Source organism: Dipodomys merriami, unplaced genomic scaffold (assembly GCF_024711535.1).
Source record: "Dipodomys merriami isolate MVZ:Mamm:240054 unplaced genomic scaffold, mDipMer1.0.p SCAF_42, whole genome shotgun sequence".
Taxonomy (NCBI): Eukaryota; Metazoa; Chordata; class Mammalia; order Rodentia; family Heteromyidae; genus Dipodomys; species Dipodomys merriami.
This window is the reverse complement of record NW_027205826.1, coordinates 2,014,996-2,034,771: the sequence shown is the minus strand read 5'-3', so window position 1 is coordinate 2,034,771 and position 19,776 is coordinate 2,014,996. Positions and strand designations below refer to the sequence as shown.

Genomic DNA, 19,776 nt, shown 5'->3' with positions numbered 1-19,776 from the left:
CAGGGGGTGGATGAGGGTGCTGGGCAGTTAGTGTCACTATTGGAACCTTGTAGCAACTGAGGCATGAGGTCTATCCTGCCTCTCACTAAACAAGTACCAGGGGCTTCAGCATCAGTCTGCGTGTCTGTGCCACACAGAGAGAAAAGCCTTTAAAGAGGGACTGAGCAAACTGCTACATTTTACTCTGCTTCTTATAACTTGTGCTAGCCTTTATTTTTATTTATTCACGTGTGTGTGTGTGTGTGTGTGTGTGTGTGTGTGTGTGTGTGTGTGTGTGTGTGTGTGTGTTGGTACTGGGACTTGAACTCAGGACCTTGTGTTTCTCATTTGGCTTTTTTTTTTTTTTGTCTGTCATGGGGTCTGAACTCTGTGCCTGGGTGCTGTCCCTCAGCTCTTCAGTTCAAGGCTAGCGCTCTACCACTTGAGCCACAGGGCCAATTGCGGCCTTTTCTGCTTATGGGGTGCTGAGGAATTGAACCCAGGACCTCATGCATGGAAGGCAAGCGCTCTACCACTGAGTCACCTTCCCAGCCCAGTCATTTGGCTTTTTTATTCAAGGCTAACACACTACCAGTTGAGCCCCTGGCTCAACTTCTGGCCTTTTGTTGGTTAATTGGAGATGAGTCTCTTGAATTTGGCTTTGAACCCAATCCTCAGATCCTCCTGAGAAGCTAGGATCATGGGCATGAGCCACAGGCACCCCACATAATCTAAGAATCTTGGAAGAAGGTGGTAACCCCCTTGTGGCCACTGTGCATCTGAAGTTGAGGGTCAGGAAGGGGGTGGAAAGGAGCTATTTTGCTCCCAAGGTAGCAGTCCCAGGCTTCCTTACCAGGGGCTGCATCGCTGGCAATTCCTGTATCTTTTGCTGAGCATCTTTCAGCGTTTTCACTTCTTCCATGAGGTCCTGGAGCAGCTCTTGGGTCTGTAAAGTAAAACAAGGGCTGTATGGGACCCATTCCCATCCAGTCAGGCCTTCCCTCCCCCCCTCCCCCAATCCCACCCCCGCCCCCAAGTTTCCACCTCTCCCCACCCCTTGGCCACCTGCCTTCCTGGGGCAGGGGAACAGCTTGGCACAGAGAATGCCCACCGAGGGTGCCCGAGGTGGGCTCGTACCTCCTCTGGGGTGTATTCCTTTAAGTCTTTAAGGCCCGACCAGAACTTGGCCTGGGGGCCTTTGGCCATGTCCTCAGGTCGCATCTTGGGGGCCCTTTTCCCCAGCCCTTGGGCGCTGGTTATGAGGGTGGCCGAGGCGGTCTCCTCGAGGCCTTCCTGGCCCTTCCTTTTCCATGGCTCCGCCGATACCATCATGTCTTCCTCCTGGTCCAGCCCGGCCTGGGAGGTGATGAGCTCCACGTGCGTCGCGATGCCCTGCACCTTCGTGTCCATGGTCTTCATCTGCTTGTTGAGGTCGCTCACCTGGTCGCCCAGGTCGTTCACCTGGCCGCCCAGGTCCTTCACCTGGGTCTCGAGTGTCTGGGTCTGCGAGGCGGTCTTGCCTAGGCTGCTGCGGCGCCGCTCCTTCTCCCGGGGCGGCGGCGGCCGCGGCGGGGCGGCGGCCGCCAGCTTCTCAGGCAGGTCGCGCTCGGTCATCACCGGCTGGTAGTCGATGGTGGTGTCCTGGAGGTTGAGCGTCTTCAGCAGGGCCACGAGCAGCGTGTGCAGCGCCGTGAAGTTGACGGCGCCCACCTCGGGGGTGCCGATGGCCAGGTCCACCAGCTCCCCCAGCGAGACGCGGGTGTTCAGCAGCAGGGGCGGCATGGTGCGCCGGGGCCCGGGGGCCGTGGGTGGGCGCCCCGCTCACCGCCCGCCGCGGGGGAGGGGGGGCGGGGGCCTGCCCCCTCCCAGCCGCCCCGGGGTCGGGGTCGGGGTCGGGGTGTGGGGGGGGGTGTCAAGGACTGGAGAAGGAACCGGCTGCCACCTCCAGCGGGGTCCAACGACCGGGGCTCCGGTCAGGTCCGCGGCCGCCGGGGCTCCACTGCCCTCGCCCGGCTCGAGGCCGGCAGTCGTTTGGCGGCTTCGTCGCGGGCCCAGTGCGCCCCGGGCTCCGCGTGCCAGGCCCCCAGCGGGAGCCCGGCCTGCGAGCTCCGCCCGCCCGGACACGCGGGCGGCCGGCCCAGGTCCAGGGCACTCCCACCCAAAAGCCGCAAGTGGAGCCTGACTCAAGAGGGAGAGCGCCAGCGGGAAAACAAAAAAGGAAGGGAGAGAGGAAGTCAGCGAGGGAGGGAAGGAGGGAGGGAGGGAAGAAGGGAGGGAGGGAAGAAGGGAGGGAAGGAGTCAACGAGGGAGGGAAGGAGGAAGTCAGGGAGGGAGGGAAGAAGTCAGGGAGGGAGGAAGGGAGGAAGTAAAGAAGAAGGGAGGGAGGGAGGGAAGGAGGAAGTCAGGGAGGAAGGAAGGGAGAGAGGGAGGGAGAAAAGCTCAAGGCAAATGCAGCAGTGGTACTCAGTACTCAGATTCTACCTGGAAAATCAACTATACATCTTGTGGGTGGGGATGAGAGGGAACACTGTGACATATCCAAAAAGAAGTATACTCTGTACCTGGCTAATGTAACTGTAACCCCTCTGTAGCTCAGCTTTATAATCTTTTGTGTGTATGTGTGTGTTTGGTCTATCATGGGGCTTGAACTCTGCCTGGACACTGTCCCTCAGCTCTTCAGCTCAAGGTGAGTGTTCTACCACTTGAGCAAAAGTACCACTTCAGCTTTTTTTGCTTATGTGCTGCTGAGGAATCAAACCCAGGGCCTGGTACATGCAAGGCAAGTGCTCTACCACCAAGCCACCTTCCCAGTCTGAATCCTAGCTTTCAAATCCCAACTTCTTCCCAACAGAAGAAAGATAGAAGCCCCCAAAACACTATGTCATCTGTTCAACCTATTAGTTAAGAACCAGGTCCTCTGCTCAGCGGTACCCCAGCTCTTCCTCCGCCACCACTCATTATTTTAATGGTTGAGTTCCTTGAACAAGTCTGTGTACTTGGATCATTCACAGAAGGCAAGTTATTTGTGTGCTGAAAAAGCCAATGTGCTTAAGGTCTTGATTGCGGACTGGGAACTTTTCTTGTCCTCAGGAAAGGGATTAAAAGTAGAGGAAACCTCCCCAACAGAGAAATACAATTGTACAAATAAAGGAACTTCTGTTTCTCAGGAGCTGAGAGCCCAAAGCAACCCCAGCTCATTTCCCAGCAGATGCTTCTCTGTCCTGACTTGATGCAGGCTCCAGGGGATAAAAAGCCCGGCTTGCTGCATTCGCAATGAATCTTCCTGACAGGCAGATTACAGTGCTGAGATTCAGAGGAAAGCTCAGTCCTTAAGCATGCAGTTAATGTTACATTGACAGAGGAAACTGACAGCTCACTTCATTCTCCTGTGAACTTACACCTTCAACAAGGATTGAACTCGGACACTGAGGGACGGATGGAGCGCAGGAGACTTGTGTCTTAGGTCCACAGCAGCCTTGGACCCTGACCACCCTTTATTTTGTAGCCAGTGCTTTCTACAGTCTGGCTGATGTGAGTCAGTAGCTGGGGATGGGGGGGTAGGAGATCAGGGAGCTGTGAACCAAGGGAAGAGACCAGAGAGACAAAAAAGTTATTTTATTTGCAATTTCAGAGCAATGCAGTTACCCAGAAATAGGATCTATTCTCTAACTGAAACCTCAAGAGGAGCAGGGAAACCAATGTTTGTTTGATGGCAGTAGGCACAGCAATTTCTGTTAGCTTATTTTGTTCTTTCTTTTTTGAGGCAGTGTCTAACTATGCAGCCTGGGCTGGCCTGAACTTGCTTTGCAGCCCAAGCTGCCTCAAACCTGCGACCCTCCTACTTCAGCCTCCCAAATGCTGCGATTATAGGCAGTGCTACCCTGCCCAGATGGCACAGTAGTTTCTAAAAAAAAAAAAAAAAAAAAAAAAAAGATTCTCTATATAAAACTTATATAAGCTTAACTAGGGAGAGGACAACTAGACAGAACCAATTCCAGGGCCATTCTATTCCCTGATCAAGTTCAACGTGACACCCAGAGCTGAAACACTGGGATGAAATAATAAAGCCCTATATATTCATATTATATATTCATTATCAACTAGAGTTTCGCTTCTATCCAGGAGAACTTCTGCAAGTTCTGCTAAGGTACAGGGTGGACAGTTAAGGCCTCTTCCTTATCCCCTCGAGAGCTCCTTGCCCATCTTATTGCCTCCTCCCCAAGCAGTCTGGGTGAGAGACCACTCCATCCTCCCCTGCCAGGACACACTGCACGTAACCACGGCGCTCTTCTGTAGTGTTGTCCTCTGTAGTTCCAGGGTGGAGGCACCCATGGGCTAGTCATCCACTGTGATGTTCCGGAAGAGGTATGCCATGGACTCCCCGTTGTGGATTCTCCGAATGGCTTCAGAAAGAATCAGACTGATGTCCACAGTCTTTATCTTGGGGCACTGCAGCTTCTGGACCTCGTGAGGGACCGTATTTGTCACCACCACCTAGGCGGACGGCAGAAGAAAATAAACACAGTGACTCTGAAAGGTAGTGCTGGTAGTGTCCACAGCTCCAATCCCAATGAAATTTTGTTCCAGAGATTTTTTTTTTTGGTAGGTCATGAGGCTTGAACTCTGGGCCTGGGTGCTGTCCCTGAGCTCTTCAACTCAAGGCGAGTGCTCTACCACTTGAGCCATGGCACTTGACTTTCCTGCCCAGGCTAGCTTTGAACCATGATCCTCAGATCTCAGTCTCCTGAGTAGCTAGGACTACAGGCCTGAGCCCTCAGTGCTGGGCTAGAGGTTTTTTTGTTTGTATTAGGGTTCAAACTCAGGGTTTTAAGCCTGCTACCCAGGGCTGAGCATATGCCTCTTGCCCTTTTGGCTCTGCTTTGTTGTTGTTTTGTTTTCGGTGCCAGTCTTAGGGCTTAAATTCTCTGAGCTTCTTTGCTCAAGGTTAGCACTCTACCACTTCAGCTACAGCTCCACTTCCAGCTTTTTGGTGGCTAGCTGGAGGTAACATAAGCCTGGTCTGGCTTTGAACTATCATCCTCAGATCTCAGCCTCTTGAGTAGTTAGGATTACAGGTGTGAGCCACTGGTGCTCAGCTATAGCTTTACAGACTAAACCAGTTCTACACAGGGAAAGGTTAGGTGACTCAGAACACAGAACTCAAGGTTAGCAATGTGGCTCAGCAGGTGGAGTGCTAAACAATGAGCAAAAGCATCAGATACCGAGTTTGAGTCCTGATCTCAGACTTTGGGGAAAAAAAAAAAAAGAAGACAGAAATCAAATCCTAGGAAATGTCCTATACTCACTACAGAGCTGTAGTGAGTCCCAGCTCCATGCTGGGAAGAAGTCAAGTCTCAAATGTTACTACAGTGTCAAATTACACTAAGGAGTGGAGTGACAAATACGAGAGGTGTGTATGTGGAAGTAGACATCCTCAACAAAGCTGCTAGCTGTAAGCAGGAGATTGAGCAGCTAATGACCAGTGGAGTCCTTTATCATTCACAGAAAGCACAGCAGCAAATTCTGACTTTGGCTGCATGGTCCAAACTGTTCCAGCACACACAGACCTCATCGATGGAGGACTCCTCAATCAGGCGGGGGGCGTCGGCAGACAGAATGCCATGTGTGGCCATAACATAGATCTTGTAAGCTCCTCTCTCCTTCAGGATCTCGGCAGCAGCAACAAAACTCTCCACGTCGTCAATAATGTCATCCTGCAAGAGGAGCAAGTGTCCTGGGGCTGTCCTCTCTTCCAGCCCACAGAGACCATAACTCAGTTGCTTTTTTATTTTTTTTGGCCAGTCCTGGGGCTGGAACTCAGGGCCCGGGCACTGTCTCTGGGTTTCTTTTGCTCAAGTTTAGCACTCTACCCCTTGAGCTACAGTGCCACTTCTGGCTTTGTATGTGTATGTGGTACTGCAGAACTGAACCCAGGGCTTCACGTTTGCTAAGCAAGTACTCTACCACTAAGCCACATTCCCAGCCCCTCAGTTGCTTTTTTTTTTTTTTGTCAGTGGTGGGGCTTGAACGCTGGGCCTGGGTGCTATCCCTCAGCTTTTTAGTTCAATGTTAGCCTTTACCATTTGAGCCACAGCACCATTTCTGGTTTTCTGGTGGTTGAGATAAGAGTCTCATGGACTTTCCTGCCTGGGCTGGCTTTGAACCGCAATCCTCAGATCTCAGCCTCCTGAGTAGCTAGGATTACAGGTGTGAGCCACTGGCCCCCTGGCCCCTCAGTTGCATTTTGTTTGGAAAGGTTTTGGTGATAAAGCTGAGGATCCACGGATGGCAGCGGAAGCGTTTGAGAGCCTTCTTGGCAGTGTGCATGAGTGGAAGCAGGAGCAGAGGACTAGCAGGCTTGCTCCCCCCTTGCAGATTCCCAACTCGTCCCACAGAGCCAGCGACCCCTTACTGCTTTCCAAGAGAAAGAAGACAGAAATAGAGGGCACCCACAAATGTCCCATAGCTTTCTAGCCAGAAGTGTTTGCAAGTGGAGCTAGCATATCAGTGCAAAGCCAGGCTGCCTGGGGATTCCTGGGTCCCATTAGTGACAAACGGGACAGCTCATCTTTATTTTGTCTCATGCCTGCAAGTTTAAGGATTAAGCAAGCTGACTTAGGGACCCATCAGAGCCCATCGGATAAAAGGTAGTCATAGTGCTGAACTTCCTAGGGGAGGTTCAGCTCTTGGATGTATACCTTTATCTGTTCATTTACATTAAGAAGTTCTGCTGTGGGGCTGGGAAGGTGGCTCAGTGGTAAAGCACTTGCCTTGCATGCTTGAGGCCCTGGGTTCAATTCCTCAGCACCACATAAGAAAAAAGCCGGAAGTGGCGCTGTGGCTCAAGTGGTAGAGTGCTAGCCTTGAGCTGAAGAGCTGAGGGACAGCGCCCATGCCCAGAGTTCAGGCCCCACGACCGGACCCAAAAAAAAAAAAAAAAAAAAAAAAAAAAAAAAAAAAAAAAAAAAAGAAGTTCTGCTGCTTTTCCTAAAGGGTTTGGGTGAGAAATGGACAGACCCATGGAAACCCACCATTGTTTCTAGAAACGCAACCCCAGAGTAGAAAACTTCAAAGACAGGGCACATACCACAATGATGGCGATGCGCCCCCCGACATCTCCCACCACTGTGATCGGCGGTTTCTCTTTGGCCATCATCACTAGCAAAACAAAAGAAAACACAAGACCCAGTCACCGCAGGTTGCAGAATAAACGTAGTCACAGCACCATGCAGTCACAGCAAGCATATTCCCCTCCATCACTTGGGGTCGCTCAGCCAACAGTTGTCTGGAGCAACTAAGGAGTCTCTCCCCAGTCTCATTCCTTGTATCTCGGGGGTCTAGATAAGCTAAACACATAATTTGGTGGCTTGTGAAAAACAGAAAGCCTTTATTATGGGGTAGGAGAAATAATGAGTACCTCTCAGGCCAAAAACACCAACAACTTCCAATAGCTTATTCAGAGAAGAAACCGCTCAAGATTCTACTTTCCATATGCATGCTGAAACTTCCCTGTTTAAGAGTCTATGCTCTGTTTTGTCAAACAAAGCTCACTCTCTTTAAGAACAAAATGAATCCAGGTAACAGTGGATCACGCCTATACTACTAGTTACTCAGAAGGGTAGATCTGAGGATCTTGTTTGAAATCAGCATGGACAAGAAAGTCCATGAGACTCTGATTTCTAGCCAGCAAAAGCAGGAAGTGGCTCAAGTGGTATTAGCTTTGAGCAAAGAGCTCAGGGACAGTGCCCAGGCCCTGAGTTCAAGTTTCAGGACTGGTGTGTGCATGCATACATACATACACACACACAAATGAGTCATACAACATTATTTGGAAGATGGGAATGTGGCTTAGTGGTACAGTACTTGCCTAGAATGCATGAAGCCCTAGGTTGGATTTCTCACCACCACATAAACAGAAAAAGGAGGAAGTGGCATTGTGGCTCAAGTGGTAAAGTGCTAGCCTTCAGCAAAAAGAAGCTCAGAGACAGTGCCCAGGCCCTGAGTTTAAACACTAGGACTGGTTAAAAAAAAAAAAAAATTTACTTGGAGCCAGTGTCACTGTTAAAAATTATATCAAGGGCTGGGAAGGTGGCTCAGTGGTAGAGTGCTTGCCTCGTATGCATGAGGCCCTGGATTCAATTCCTCAGCACCACATAAGCAGAAAAGGCCGAAAGTGGCACTGTGGCTCAAGTGGTAGAGCACTAGCTGTGAGCTGAAGAGCTGAGGGACAGCACCCAGGCCCAGAGTCCAGACCCCACAACTGATTAAAAAAAAAAATTATATCAACTATGGTAGAAATGTTTTCTCTTTCCTTCTTCTTTACAAGAGAATTAAGGAACCGTTTCCCACTTTTTACTACATTGGATTTTGACCCCCAAAATGGCGGGTTTTTTTCCAAGTAGAATGCAACTGCATTATGAAAAAAGTACAAGCATGTTTCCACAGCACAGTGCACATGTGTACACATGCACACCTTACTCTCTCTGGTGTTAGCTAGCCAAACTTTCCACTGCCAGAACAAGGCCAAAGGAGGGCTGTGAGGAATTGCTCTTGAAATCCTGGTATGCTTCTAACTCAAAGAAATGCCAGCCTTATCAATAGATCAACACTAGAGAGGCAGGGAAACACCTGAGCCTGCAGAAATGGAGCTGAACTGAAAGCCTCATGCAAGGAAAGAAAGAAAAGAAAGAAAAGAAAAGAAAGAAAGAAAGAAAGAAAGAAAGAAAGAAAGAAAGAAAGAAAGAAAGAAAGAAAGAAAAGAAAGAAAGAAAGGGAAGAAAGGAAAGAAAGGGAAGGAAGGAAAGAAAGGGAAGGAAGGAAGGAAGGAAGAAAGAAAGGGAGCCGGGCGCTGGTGGCTCACGCCTGTAATCCTAGCTACTAAGGAGGCTGAGATCTGAGGATCACGGTTCAAAGCCAGCCCGGGCAGGAAAGACCATGAGACTCCTATCTCCAATAAACCACCAGAAAACCGGAAGTGGCGCTGTAGCTCAAGTGGTAGAGCGCTCGCATTGAGCTGAAGAGCTGAGGGACAGCGCCCAGGCCCAGAGTTCAAGTCCCACGACCGACAAAAAAAGAAAGAAAGAAAGAAAGGGAAGGAAGGAATGAAGACAGAAAGAAAGAAAAAAGAGAAATGAAGAGAGGGAGGGAGGGATAGAGAGAGGGAGGTAGGTAGAAAGAAAGAAAGGAAGGAAGGAAGAGGGAGAAGGGGGAAGGAGGGAAGGAGAAAAGGGGAGAAGGGGAGAGGAAGAGAAAGAGAGAATAAAGGAAGGAAGGTGTAAACCAGTGGCTCACAGCTGTAATCCTAACTACTTGGGAGGCTGAGATGTAAGAATCCTGGTTTTAAGCCAGCCTTGGTAAGAAAGTCTGTGAGACTCTTGTTTTTTGCCAGTCCTGGGTCTTTAACTCAGAGTCCGAGCACTGTCCCTGAGCTTCTTTTTGCTCAAGGCTAGCACTCTACCACTTCAGCCACAGTGCCACTCCAGCTTTTTCTGTTTATATAGTACTGAGGAATGGAATTCCCAGCCCCTCTGTGAAACTGTTTTTTTTTTTTTTTTTGGGGGTGGGTCCAGTCGTGGGGCCTGAAGTCTGGGCCTGGGCACTGTCCCTCAGCTCTTCAGCTCAAGGCTAGTGCTCTGCCACTTGAGCCACAGTGCCGCTTCCGGCTTTTTTCTTTTTGCTTATGTGGTGCTGAGGAATTGAACCCAGGGCCTCAGGCATGCAAGGCAAGCGCTCTACCACTGAGCCACCTTCCCAGCCTCTCTGTGAGACTCTTATCTCCACTAAACTACAAAAAAACATGGGAAGTAGAGCTGTGGCTCAAGTAGTAGAGCTCTAGCCTTGAGCAAAAGAAGCTCAGAGACAGTTCCCAGGCCTGAGTTCAAACCCTAGGACCAGTACGAACAAAAAGGAAAAAGAAAATGAAATTTCTAGGTTTTGTTAGGAACTGGTGGCTCCTATCTATAATCCTAGCTAGTCAGGTGTCTGAGATCTATGGATAACAGTTCAACACCAACCCAGGCAAACAAATCTGAAAGACTCATTTCCCATGCCCAGGTCTGAGTTCAAGTCCCAGAACCACCAACACAAAAACAAAGCAAAGCAAAACAATAAAAACCAATGGAGGACTGGAAGTGTAGCTCAGATGTTAGTGTGCTGGCCAATGAGTGAAAGCAAGCGTCAGATTCTGAGTTTGAGTCTGGTCCTGGACAATTAACAAAAACAAAAACAAAAACAATGGATGCCACTTCAAAGAGAACATTTTACAGTTTATGACACTATTACTTACAAAGGGAAAAGCCAGTAACTAACTTCCATTGGAAACCTGCCAGACACCACCTTCACTAAGGGACCAAAATCAACCTCACCAGCAAAAAGGACGCATCACATGTTTCCTGTGACATTCCTGCATCTAAGCATGAGGACACAAACAAGTTCCAATTAGGGAGTAGTCTGTAAAATAAATGGCCTGCACTGTCCTGAAGCAGCAAGGTCAGCAGAGACAAAGAACAGAGAAGCTGGTCCAGATTACCCTACACGAGACTGAAGAGAAATAAATGAGGACTGAATGCAATCTGCAGCCCCGGATCAGGACCTGGGCCAAAAACCATTTTTCCTTTTGTTTGGAAGGACACTGGTAAAACTTGGATATGGTCTGCGATTAGGTAATAGTATTGTAACAACACTAGTTTCCTGAGTGGTTATGTAAGACTGTTTTGTTTTTAGGCAATATACATTCAGCATTATGTCTCTAGCTCACTCTCAAATAACACAAAAAACAGTACATGGAATGTTAGATTTGGGGACTCAATATGGACTATAATTAGTAAAAGTTTCTCTCTTCCTTTTTTCCTTTTCTGGCCATCCTGAGGTATGAACTCAGGGCCTTGCATTTGGTGGCAGGCACTCTACTACTTGAATCATACTACCCCAGACCACTTGTATTCTTTTTTTTTTCTTTTTGGTATGTGCCAGTTATCAGGGGTTGAACTTAGGGCCTTGTGCTGTTACTCACAGCTGGTACTCTACCACTTGAGCCATGCTTCTAGTTCCAGTTTTTTGCTGGTTAAGGAAAAAAAAAAAAAAGAAAGGCTCTTGGACTTGTCTGCCTGGGTTGGAATCCTCACATCTCAACCTCTTGAGTAGCTAGGATTACAAGTGTGAGCTAAGAGTCCCTGTCCCCTGTATGCTTCTTTAGCCTTTTCCCTAGGTCAGAGGTTAGTTCAAAATTAAAAGCTAACAGGATAAAGAAGCCAACTGCTCTGTGGCAGGATGTAGGCTAATACATGTCCCTAAGTGGATGGCACAGAGAAGCTCTTGGTGTGTAAGGAAGGATCAGTATGTGTGTTATCATGACAGTGCTGTTTCTCACGGCCAAAGCTTCAAATAATCTATATACCATCAATAGGAGACTGATTAAATAAATTATGATAGAACCATGATATGGACAACTATGACAGACAAAGACTGAGAATTCTGCCTTAAAAAGGAGTTTATGAATGAAGCAAGACAGTGGTGGGTATGCCAGCAATCCTAGCATTCAGGAAGGGGTGGAGGCAGAGGTAGGAGGATCTTGAGTTCGAGACCAACCTGGATTAAATAGAGAGCTCCAGTTTGAGGATAGCCTAAGCCACTTAGAAAAATATGTCTCAAAAAACAATCAAAGAGGTCGGGTGCTGGTCTCAGCTGTAATCCTAGCTACTCAGAAGGCTAAGATCTGAGGATCAGCTTCAAAGCCAGCCCGGGCAGGAAATCCATGAAACTCTTATCTCCAATAAACCACCAGAAAACAAGAAGTGGTGCTGTAGCTCAAGTGGTAGAGTGCTAGCCTTGAGCTGAAGAGCTGAGGGACAGCACCCAGGTCCAAAGTTCAAGCCCCAAAGAAAGCTGGGCGCTGGTGGCGCACATGTGTAATACTAGCTACTCAGGAGGCTGAGATCTGAGGATTGTGTTCAAAGCCAGGCCTGGAAACCGGAAGTGGCACTGTGGCTCAAGTGGTAGAGCTTGCGTTGAGCTGAAGAGCTCAGGAACAGCGCTCAGGCCCAGAGTTCAAGCCCCACGACCAAAGGGAAAAAAAAAAAAAAGCAAGGGGGGGGGGGAATATTAACTTCTTACCTACAAACAAAATTATAAATCTATTATTTTCCTTTTTTTTTTTTTGGTCAGTTGTGGGGCTTGAACTCAGGGCCTGGGTGCTATCCCAGGGCTTTTTCACTCAAGGCTAGGGTTGTACCACTTTGAGCCATACTACCACTTCCAGTTTTCTGGTGGTTAATTGGAGATAAGTCTCAAGGATTTTCCTGCCTGGCTGGCTTTGAAACTTGATCCTCAGATCTCAGCCTCCAGAGTAGCTAGGATTATAGGCGTGCACCACCCCTTCCAGGCTTACTTAGCTTCTTACATAAAAAGAAGCCTGGTAGATAAATAGGGCAAAACCCTAAGGATGCGCCTCTGAAGAAGAGTGGAAGGAGCTCTGAGTATTCCTCCATCCTCTTAGTCTCTAGATTGTTCTGAAATGTTGCTAATAAGATTCTAACCAGAAATAATTTCCTTGTTCTAAAAACCTTGAACCTATCTGCCAGTGTAAATGCTTGTTTGTGTCACTCAAAGTCCATGGAAGTGAACGGACTCCACGGTGCTGGATTATCAACAGCAAGTGAGCAGGAATCAGGTCAAAGAGCTACATTACATTACTAGACAAACGCTCAAGTTGTTCATGGCCAAAACCTGGTTTCTGATCATTTGATCATCACGTTCTCACCCAGCTTACTCAAGTGTGAAGTCTTTGGACTTTACCCCCCACCCCATCTTGCTTACTAAAGTGAACAAAGGTTTTAATGTGTAGTGTTTCCTGAATGCTAAATGCTACCTGGATTAGTTTAACTGTCCTTACACAGTCTGCAAATATAAGTAACACACACAATTTCCTTTACAAAGATGAAGGAAATACCATGTGATTGCTTATTTGTTGTTTTTTTTTTTGGGGTCCGGTCGTGGGGTCTGAACTCTGGGCCTGGGCGCTGTCCCTCAGCTCTTCAGCTCAAGGCTAGCGCTCTACCACTTGAGCCATAGCACCACTTCCGGCTTTTTTTTTCTGCTTATGTGGTGCTGAGGAATCAAACCCAGGGCCTCATGCATGCAAGGCAAGCGCTCTACCACTGAGCCACCTTCCCAGCCCCCCATGTGATTGTTTAAAAAGAACAAAACAAGCAAAATAGGCAAGCCAGCACATATCCCTGACAGGTATTAACTCCCAGCCACTCCTGCGGGATAAAGCATTCGCTTAGTGAATCCAAAGTCAGAGTGAGGCTTACGAGGCAGCTCCAGGCCGGGGTGCACTGTGGCGTTCTTGACCATCGGAGGGGAGTGCCGCCCGTCATCCATGTCCAGCTCGGTGCACTGCGCCTCCCCATGGATCACTGCCAACCCCAGGCGCAGCCTCTCAGCATAGGACTGGGCCCTATGAGGAAGTAAAAGAGCAATGGGTGATGGATGGTAACAGCTGACAGCACTACTGTCACTCTGTTGATCAGATCAGCCCTCTAAAGGCACACAGTGGAATTCTTTCTATAAATCAGGCCAGAATGCAGATGGCTCAGGGCACAGGAACTGGGTTCTGTGTCTAAACCATTTTGGTTCTATCTTTTGTCCCAGTTTTTCTTGTTTCCTCTTTTTGTGGTCCAATATTCTACAATATTGCTCTTGGAAGAATTTTGCCCAAAAGGTTGAACAAGCTAGGACATGGTGGCTCACACCTGTAATACTAGGAGGCCGAGATCTGAGAACTGGGTTCAAAGCCTGCCCAAACAGGAAAGACTGTGAGACTTCTTTTTTTTGTCAGTTGTGGGGCTTGAACTCAGGGCCTGGGTGCTGTCTCAGAGCTTTTCACTCAAGACTAGTGTTCTACCACTTTGAGCCACAGCTCTATTTCCAGTTTTCTGGTGGTTAACTGGGAGACAAGAGACTTACAGACTTTCCTGCCCAGGCTGGCATTGAACTGTGATACTCAGATCTCAGCCTCCTGAGTAGCTAGGATTACAGGCCTGAGCCACCAGCACCCACCTGTGAGACTCTTATCTTCAATTAACCACCAAAAAGCCAGAAGTGGACCTGTGGCAGAGTTCCATTCTTGAGCAAAAAAAAAAAAAAAAACCTAAGGGACAACACCCAGGCCCTGAGTTCAAGCCTCAGGACCAGCACCACCAGAAACAACTACAAACATCTCTAAAACTCTTTTTAAAAAAAATGCTTCTGGCCAGCTTTCCTTTTCCTGAGACTCTGAAGGAAGAGCTTCATTCTCTCCCTCAGGAAAACCCAGTAACTCAGCACTGCACTGTGCTGTCTACAGGCTAGAGACAAAGCCAGGGTGATGGGACTCAGATCTTACAGCCCACGCTGCAGCAGCCCCCGATTCCCAGATGCCAATTCTATTTCACAAGCACCTACGTGTGAATTTTTATTTTTATTTGCCAGTCCTGGGGCTTGACCTCAGGGCCTGGGCACTGTCTCTGAGCTTCTTTTTGCTCATGGTTAGCTCTCTAGCCGGCACCAGTGACTCACGCCTGTAATCCTAGCTACTTACTCAGGAGGCTGAGATCTGAGGATCACGGTTCTAAGCCAGCCCGAGCAGGAAAGTCCGTGAGACTCTTATCTCCAATAAACCACTCAGAAAACAGGAAGTGGCACAGTGGCTCAAGTGGTAGAGCGCTAGCCTCTGAGGGACAGCGGGCCCAGAGTTCAAGCCCCATGACCGACAAAAAAAAAAAGCACTCTAACACTAAGCCACATTCCCAGCCCTAGATAGGATTTTTATAAATGTCTGGTTTCTTACCTTTTTGCAGCATCAGGAGACTTAGCCACAATGACTGCATTTCTGTAGTTTGGAATCTAGATTTGGAAGAAAAAAAAAAAATACTGAGAAGTTATTAAAAAAATACCTGGACACTTGTATACATATTTTCTTCTTCATATAGTAATGTACACTAGTAAATACGCTAGAATTGCATCCAAATATTTAAACTTTCTCATCATTTATCAATTAACATGATTGCTTGACATGATTGCAAAAGTACTGCTAACATCTAGAGGGTCAAAAATAATTCTTAGCCAGGTGCTGGTGACTCATGCTTTGTAATCCTAGCTGCTTAGGAGGCTGACATCTAGCATCTCAGTTCAAACCCAGTCCAAGCAGGTTAAGAATGAGATTTATCTCTAATTAACCACCAAAAACAAAAACTGGAACTATGGCTGAAATAAAAAAGGGCTAGCCTTGAGCAACAAGGTTCAGAAACAGCTCCCAGGTCCTCAGTTCAAACCCCAGGAATGAGATTGGGGCTCTAGCTCAGTGGAAGAGCACTTGCCTGACAAGTGCAAGGCCCTGAGTTCAGTCCTCAACTCTGAAAACAAAACAAGAACATCAAATAAAACCAAACCCTTCATTCAAAAAGCAAAAAAGCAAATTGATAAAAGTGCAGGGAAAGCCAATTTGCTCTTAACGTCTTCTGAAAGTCTCATCCTCTGTGACTAAATGCGGAGTCTATCTGGATACAGTGGCTTCAACTCAGGGAAAGCTCACTTCATGTGCCTCTTAATAGTGAAATCTGATACCAGAGGACACTAAATGGGATGTCTTGGAGGGCAAAGGGGTGTTTGTTGGTGGCTCCTCACTTCTTCCTGGATATACTGAAGCAGGAAAGGTGAGGCTCTAAGGTTGTCCACGGGAAAGCTGAAAAAGCCTTGTATTTCCTTTTGGTGAAGATCCATAGTGATAATGTGAGTTAAACCTGAAATTTCAAAACAAAAAATTACAAAGTTCTCCCCTACAAGTCCATGGCTACAGTGGACACAAATTAGATGCTCAGCTCCTGCATCCTACCACACTGAAGTCAGTGACACTGTGACTCGCAATGTAGTTACAGACTTCATTGTTAACCTTAAAAAAGTGAAGAATAAGTTCAGCCTAATACCAAGAAGCCAGGACCTTCCAGAGGAGAAAGAACTAAAAAGCTAAGAAAGATATGTTCTCTCTCCCATTTATGAAAAGCTAAGAAAGGCATGCTCTCTCTCCCATTTATGACAAGTTTGAGCATAGATAAAAGAAAAATCAGACAGAAGCTAAAATATGAACATGGAATTAATAAATACCAAAGCAACAGTAGGCATAAAAAAGGTGTGGGGAGGTGGGCACAGACTCATGCCTGTTAGTCAGGAAACTAACATTAGGAGGACTGAGATTTGAAGCCATTCTGAGTAAAAAAAGTTTTAGATATTATGCCTCCAAAATAACCAGCAAAAGACAGGGATGAAGGTGTGGATCAAGTGGTAGCAGAGTGCTAGCCAAGTAAGCACAAGTTCAAATCTCAGCAAACAAACAACACACCCAAACAAAACAAAACATAAAAACAAAGAGCCAGTAGCTCATAGCTATAATCCTAGTTACTCGAGAGACTGAACAGAAGGATCATGCTTTGAGCCAGCCCAGGCATACAGGTAAGACCCTTTATCATCATAGAGCAACATCCACCAGTCTTACCAACTATGCAGGAGGCCAAGATCAAGAGGATCACACTTTCAGGCCAGCCAGGACAGGAAAGTCCAAAAGACCCCATTTTCAATAGAAGAGGTGAGCATGGGGCTGTATAACTGGGACTTAACTACAGGAAGCTTCAAATAGGAGGAGCATGGTCCTAGTACAGGCCTGAGCAAAAAGTGAGGCCTTATCTCAAAAATAACTAATGCAAGGGCTGGGAAGGTGGCTCAGTGGTACAGTGCTTGCCTTGTATGTATGAATGAGACCCTGGGTTCAATTCCTCAGTACCACATAAGCAGAAAAAGCCACAAGTAGTGCTGTGGCTCAAGTGGTAGAATGCTAGCCTTGAGCTGAAGAGCTGAGAGACAGCACCCAGACCCAGAGTTCAGGCCCCACAACTGACCAAAAAAACAAAAAATAATAACTAATACAAAAAGTGACTGAAGGTATGGTTCAAGGATCTAGAGCACCAGCAAGTATAAGGCCCAAAGTTCAAACGCCAGTACAACCAAGAAAATTAGGAAGGCCTTTATTAAAGAGTGTAGAGAGAGAGTCGGCATAGTGGCTCAAGTGGTAGAGCACCTGCCTAGCATGAGTGAGGCCCTCAGCCAGGTGCCAGTGGCTCAGGAGGCTGAGACCTGAGGATCGCGGTTCACAGCCAGCCGAGGCAGCAAAGTTTCTGAGACAAATCTTATCTCCAATAAACCACCCAGAAAACCAGAAGTGGTGCTATGGCTCAAGTGGCAGAACTCTAGCCTTGAGCTGAAGAGCCCAGGCTGAGAGTTCAAGCCCCACAGCTGACAAAAAAAAAAAAAAAAGTGAGGCCCTGAGTTCAAACCAAAGAAGGAGGAGGAGGAGAGAGAAGAAATGTGAAGGCCAGTAGTTATGGCAGAAAATAATTTTTAAAAAGAGTAAGCAAGACAAAATACTATGTGCATTGGATGATACTACAGTTTGAATAATTCCCCTCATATCTATAAATACACTGCAAATGGTCAAAGGTCACTGGAAAACTTCCAGAGCAAATCAGCAGCACTTCTAACAAGCATCAGACAAATAAAAATCACTGTAACATGTTATTACATTTGACTTATAGGACACTGCTATACAAGGAGCACAAACACAATGAAAATGAGCTGCTGGACACAAGAGAACTGGGTGCTGGGAGGAAAGAGAATAAAAATTGAAGTAGAAGTAAAAGAAAAATTAAGTTTAAATGGTATGAACAGAAAAAGAACATAGCACCAGGCACTGGTGGCTCATTTCTACAATCCTAGCTACTCAGGAGTCTAAGATCTAAGAATCACAGCTCAAAGTCAATCAGGAAGGAAAGACTGAGATTTTTTTTTTTTTTCCTCAGTTATGGGGCTTGAACTCTGGGCCTTGTTGCTGTTCCTCAGCTCTTCAGCTCAAGGCAAGCTCTACCACTTGAACCACAGGGCCACTTCTGGTTTTCTGGTGGTTTATTGAAGATAAGAGTCTCATGGACTTTCCTGCCCAGGCTGCCTTTGAACCGGATTCCTCAGATCTGACTCCTGAGTAGCTAGGATTACAGGTGTGAGTCACCGGTGCCCAGCAACTGTGAAATTCTTATCTCCAATTAACCAGCAAAAAAAAAAAGGATGTGGAGCTGCAGCTCAAGTGGTAGAGCAAAACAAAAAAAAAAACAAAACCTTCAAAAACAGTTCAAGCCCCAGGATGGTACCAAAAAAGGAAGTAATGTAGCTGATAGAGCTCAGATTACAGGATGGCAGTCAACTACCCAAATGACAAGATGAAATGGAACAGATATAACAGAACATAGGAACAGTTCATAATCAGAGGAGAAACCACTGAAGCAGTATCATTCTAATGTAAGACAGAGAAAAGGAAGAATTTAATACCGAAGCTTACGGCTAACCAAACTATACAAAAGGAAAATGTAATCAGTGAACATGTGAAGAAATACGTCCCAAACTATATACCTATATATCCCCAACAGGGAAGGAAGAGTATTGGACCCCCAATCTCTGTCTGACACTCACCGGCTTTTGCCAGCATGGATGCCAGGAGCTTGCACACAATGGAGCCCCTCTTCCTCATCTTGCTCTGCTTGCTGTAGGGGAAGTAGGGGATGACGCCAATGATATTCCTGGCACAGGCCGTCTTCAGCGCATAGGCCATGATCAGCAACTCCATCACGGCTGTGTTCACATCTCTGAAACAGGCAAGATTTGTGTTTTTGTGTTTTTTTGGTCGTGGGGCTTGAACTTGGGACCTGGGTACTGTCCAAGATCTTTTGCTCAAGGCTAGCTCTCAACCTCTTTGAGCCCTAGCTCCACTTCCGGTAAGATTTGTGTTCTTGTGTGGATTCCATGTATTAGTCGCTAGCAGGGCCTGCGAGGAGGGTACAGGAGGCATTTTATCTGTCACACCAGCTCATGATGGCACCTCACAAAAGCAGGGGGGAAAGATGCAGGTGTTCCTAGCAGACTCAGCTCTGGTTTTCACCTGTGGATACTCAAGCCCATGTTGGTGGCCTGTCTCACCTTCGCCTGGATCTTCTGCTCAGTGACTTGGTCACTGCAGTGGCATAGGAAGCGGCTGTTGGACCAGGGTGACCTGACATTTGCTAGCACCTCCCAGGGATTCAGACTGAGGCCAGTGTGAATGCCATGGGAAGCACACCTGCCCATCTGCTTAGGCACTGTTATGCAAAAGATCTGCTGTTTTCCTGGTGAAAGGCAGGATAGGCATGTGAGGGGAATGAGGATTAAGGCCTGGGCACTGTCCCTGAGCCTCTCTGTGCTCAAAGCTAGCACTCTACCACGAGCCACAGCACTAGATCCAGCCTTTTCTGTTTATGTGACACTGAGGAATCGAACCCAGGGCTTCATGTATGCTAGGCAAGCCCTCTACCACTAAGCCACATTCCCAGCCCAACAGTGCTGCCCTTTGAACAGCAATCTTGACATCATTTAGCCTCTTCCCACTCCCCAGATTCTCCACTAGTCCTTAACACCCCCCTTCTCTAAGCCTAGGAGGGACCCTCACATCACAGACTGCCCGAGGGAGGCACAAGCGCTTCAGGTGCAATTCTTGAACTGATAGGTTACTAGAGAGGTGGCCACTGGTACTGGGAAGTGGATGACAGCAGACTTCAGCATAGTTGTCAACTAGGTGGCTGAGAGGGACAGCCATGGAGCCAGGCCTCCAGCTTAGAGGTCAGGAGGCCACCACCCGTCCCTTCCCACTACGGGCAGAGTTGAGGAAGGGGGCAGGGGCGGCAAGTT

General features: G+C 47.6%; 2 protein-coding genes across 4 annotated transcripts in view; both read right to left on the bottom strand.

The window, feature by feature from the left end:
* Window positions 1-1,985, bottom strand: part of Qrich2 (glutamine rich 2) — a 32,742-nt gene extending 30,757 nt beyond the window's left edge. For all 3 annotated transcript variants that reach the window (XM_069992945.1, XM_069992946.1, XM_069992947.1), the window contains exons 1-2: window positions 1,117-1,985; window positions 833-925 (exon numbers count right to left, since the gene is read on the bottom strand). In XM_069992945.1, coding sequence (XP_069849046.1) covers window positions 833-925; window positions 1,117-1,761 — 738 coding nt within the window. In that variant the 5' untranslated portion in view covers window positions 1,762-1,985. The remainder of the gene's footprint in view (window positions 1-832; window positions 926-1,116) is intronic.
* Window positions 1,986-3,577: 1,592 nt separating this feature from the next.
* Prpsap1 (phosphoribosyl pyrophosphate synthetase associated protein 1) overlaps window positions 3,578-19,776 on the bottom strand; it is a 30,510-nt gene continuing 14,311 nt past the window's right edge. The window contains exons 4-10 of the mRNA XM_069992943.1: window positions 18,529-18,701; window positions 15,643-15,758; window positions 14,807-14,862; window positions 13,290-13,435; window positions 7,067-7,137; window positions 5,547-5,693; window positions 3,578-4,473 (exon numbers count right to left, since the gene is read on the bottom strand). Of these exons, the coding sequence (XP_069849044.1) occupies window positions 4,315-4,473; window positions 5,547-5,693; window positions 7,067-7,137; window positions 13,290-13,435; window positions 14,807-14,862; window positions 15,643-15,758; window positions 18,529-18,701 (868 nt within the window). The 3' untranslated portion in view covers window positions 3,578-4,314. The remainder of the gene's footprint in view (window positions 4,474-5,546; window positions 5,694-7,066; window positions 7,138-13,289; window positions 13,436-14,806; window positions 14,863-15,642; window positions 15,759-18,528; window positions 18,702-19,776) is intronic.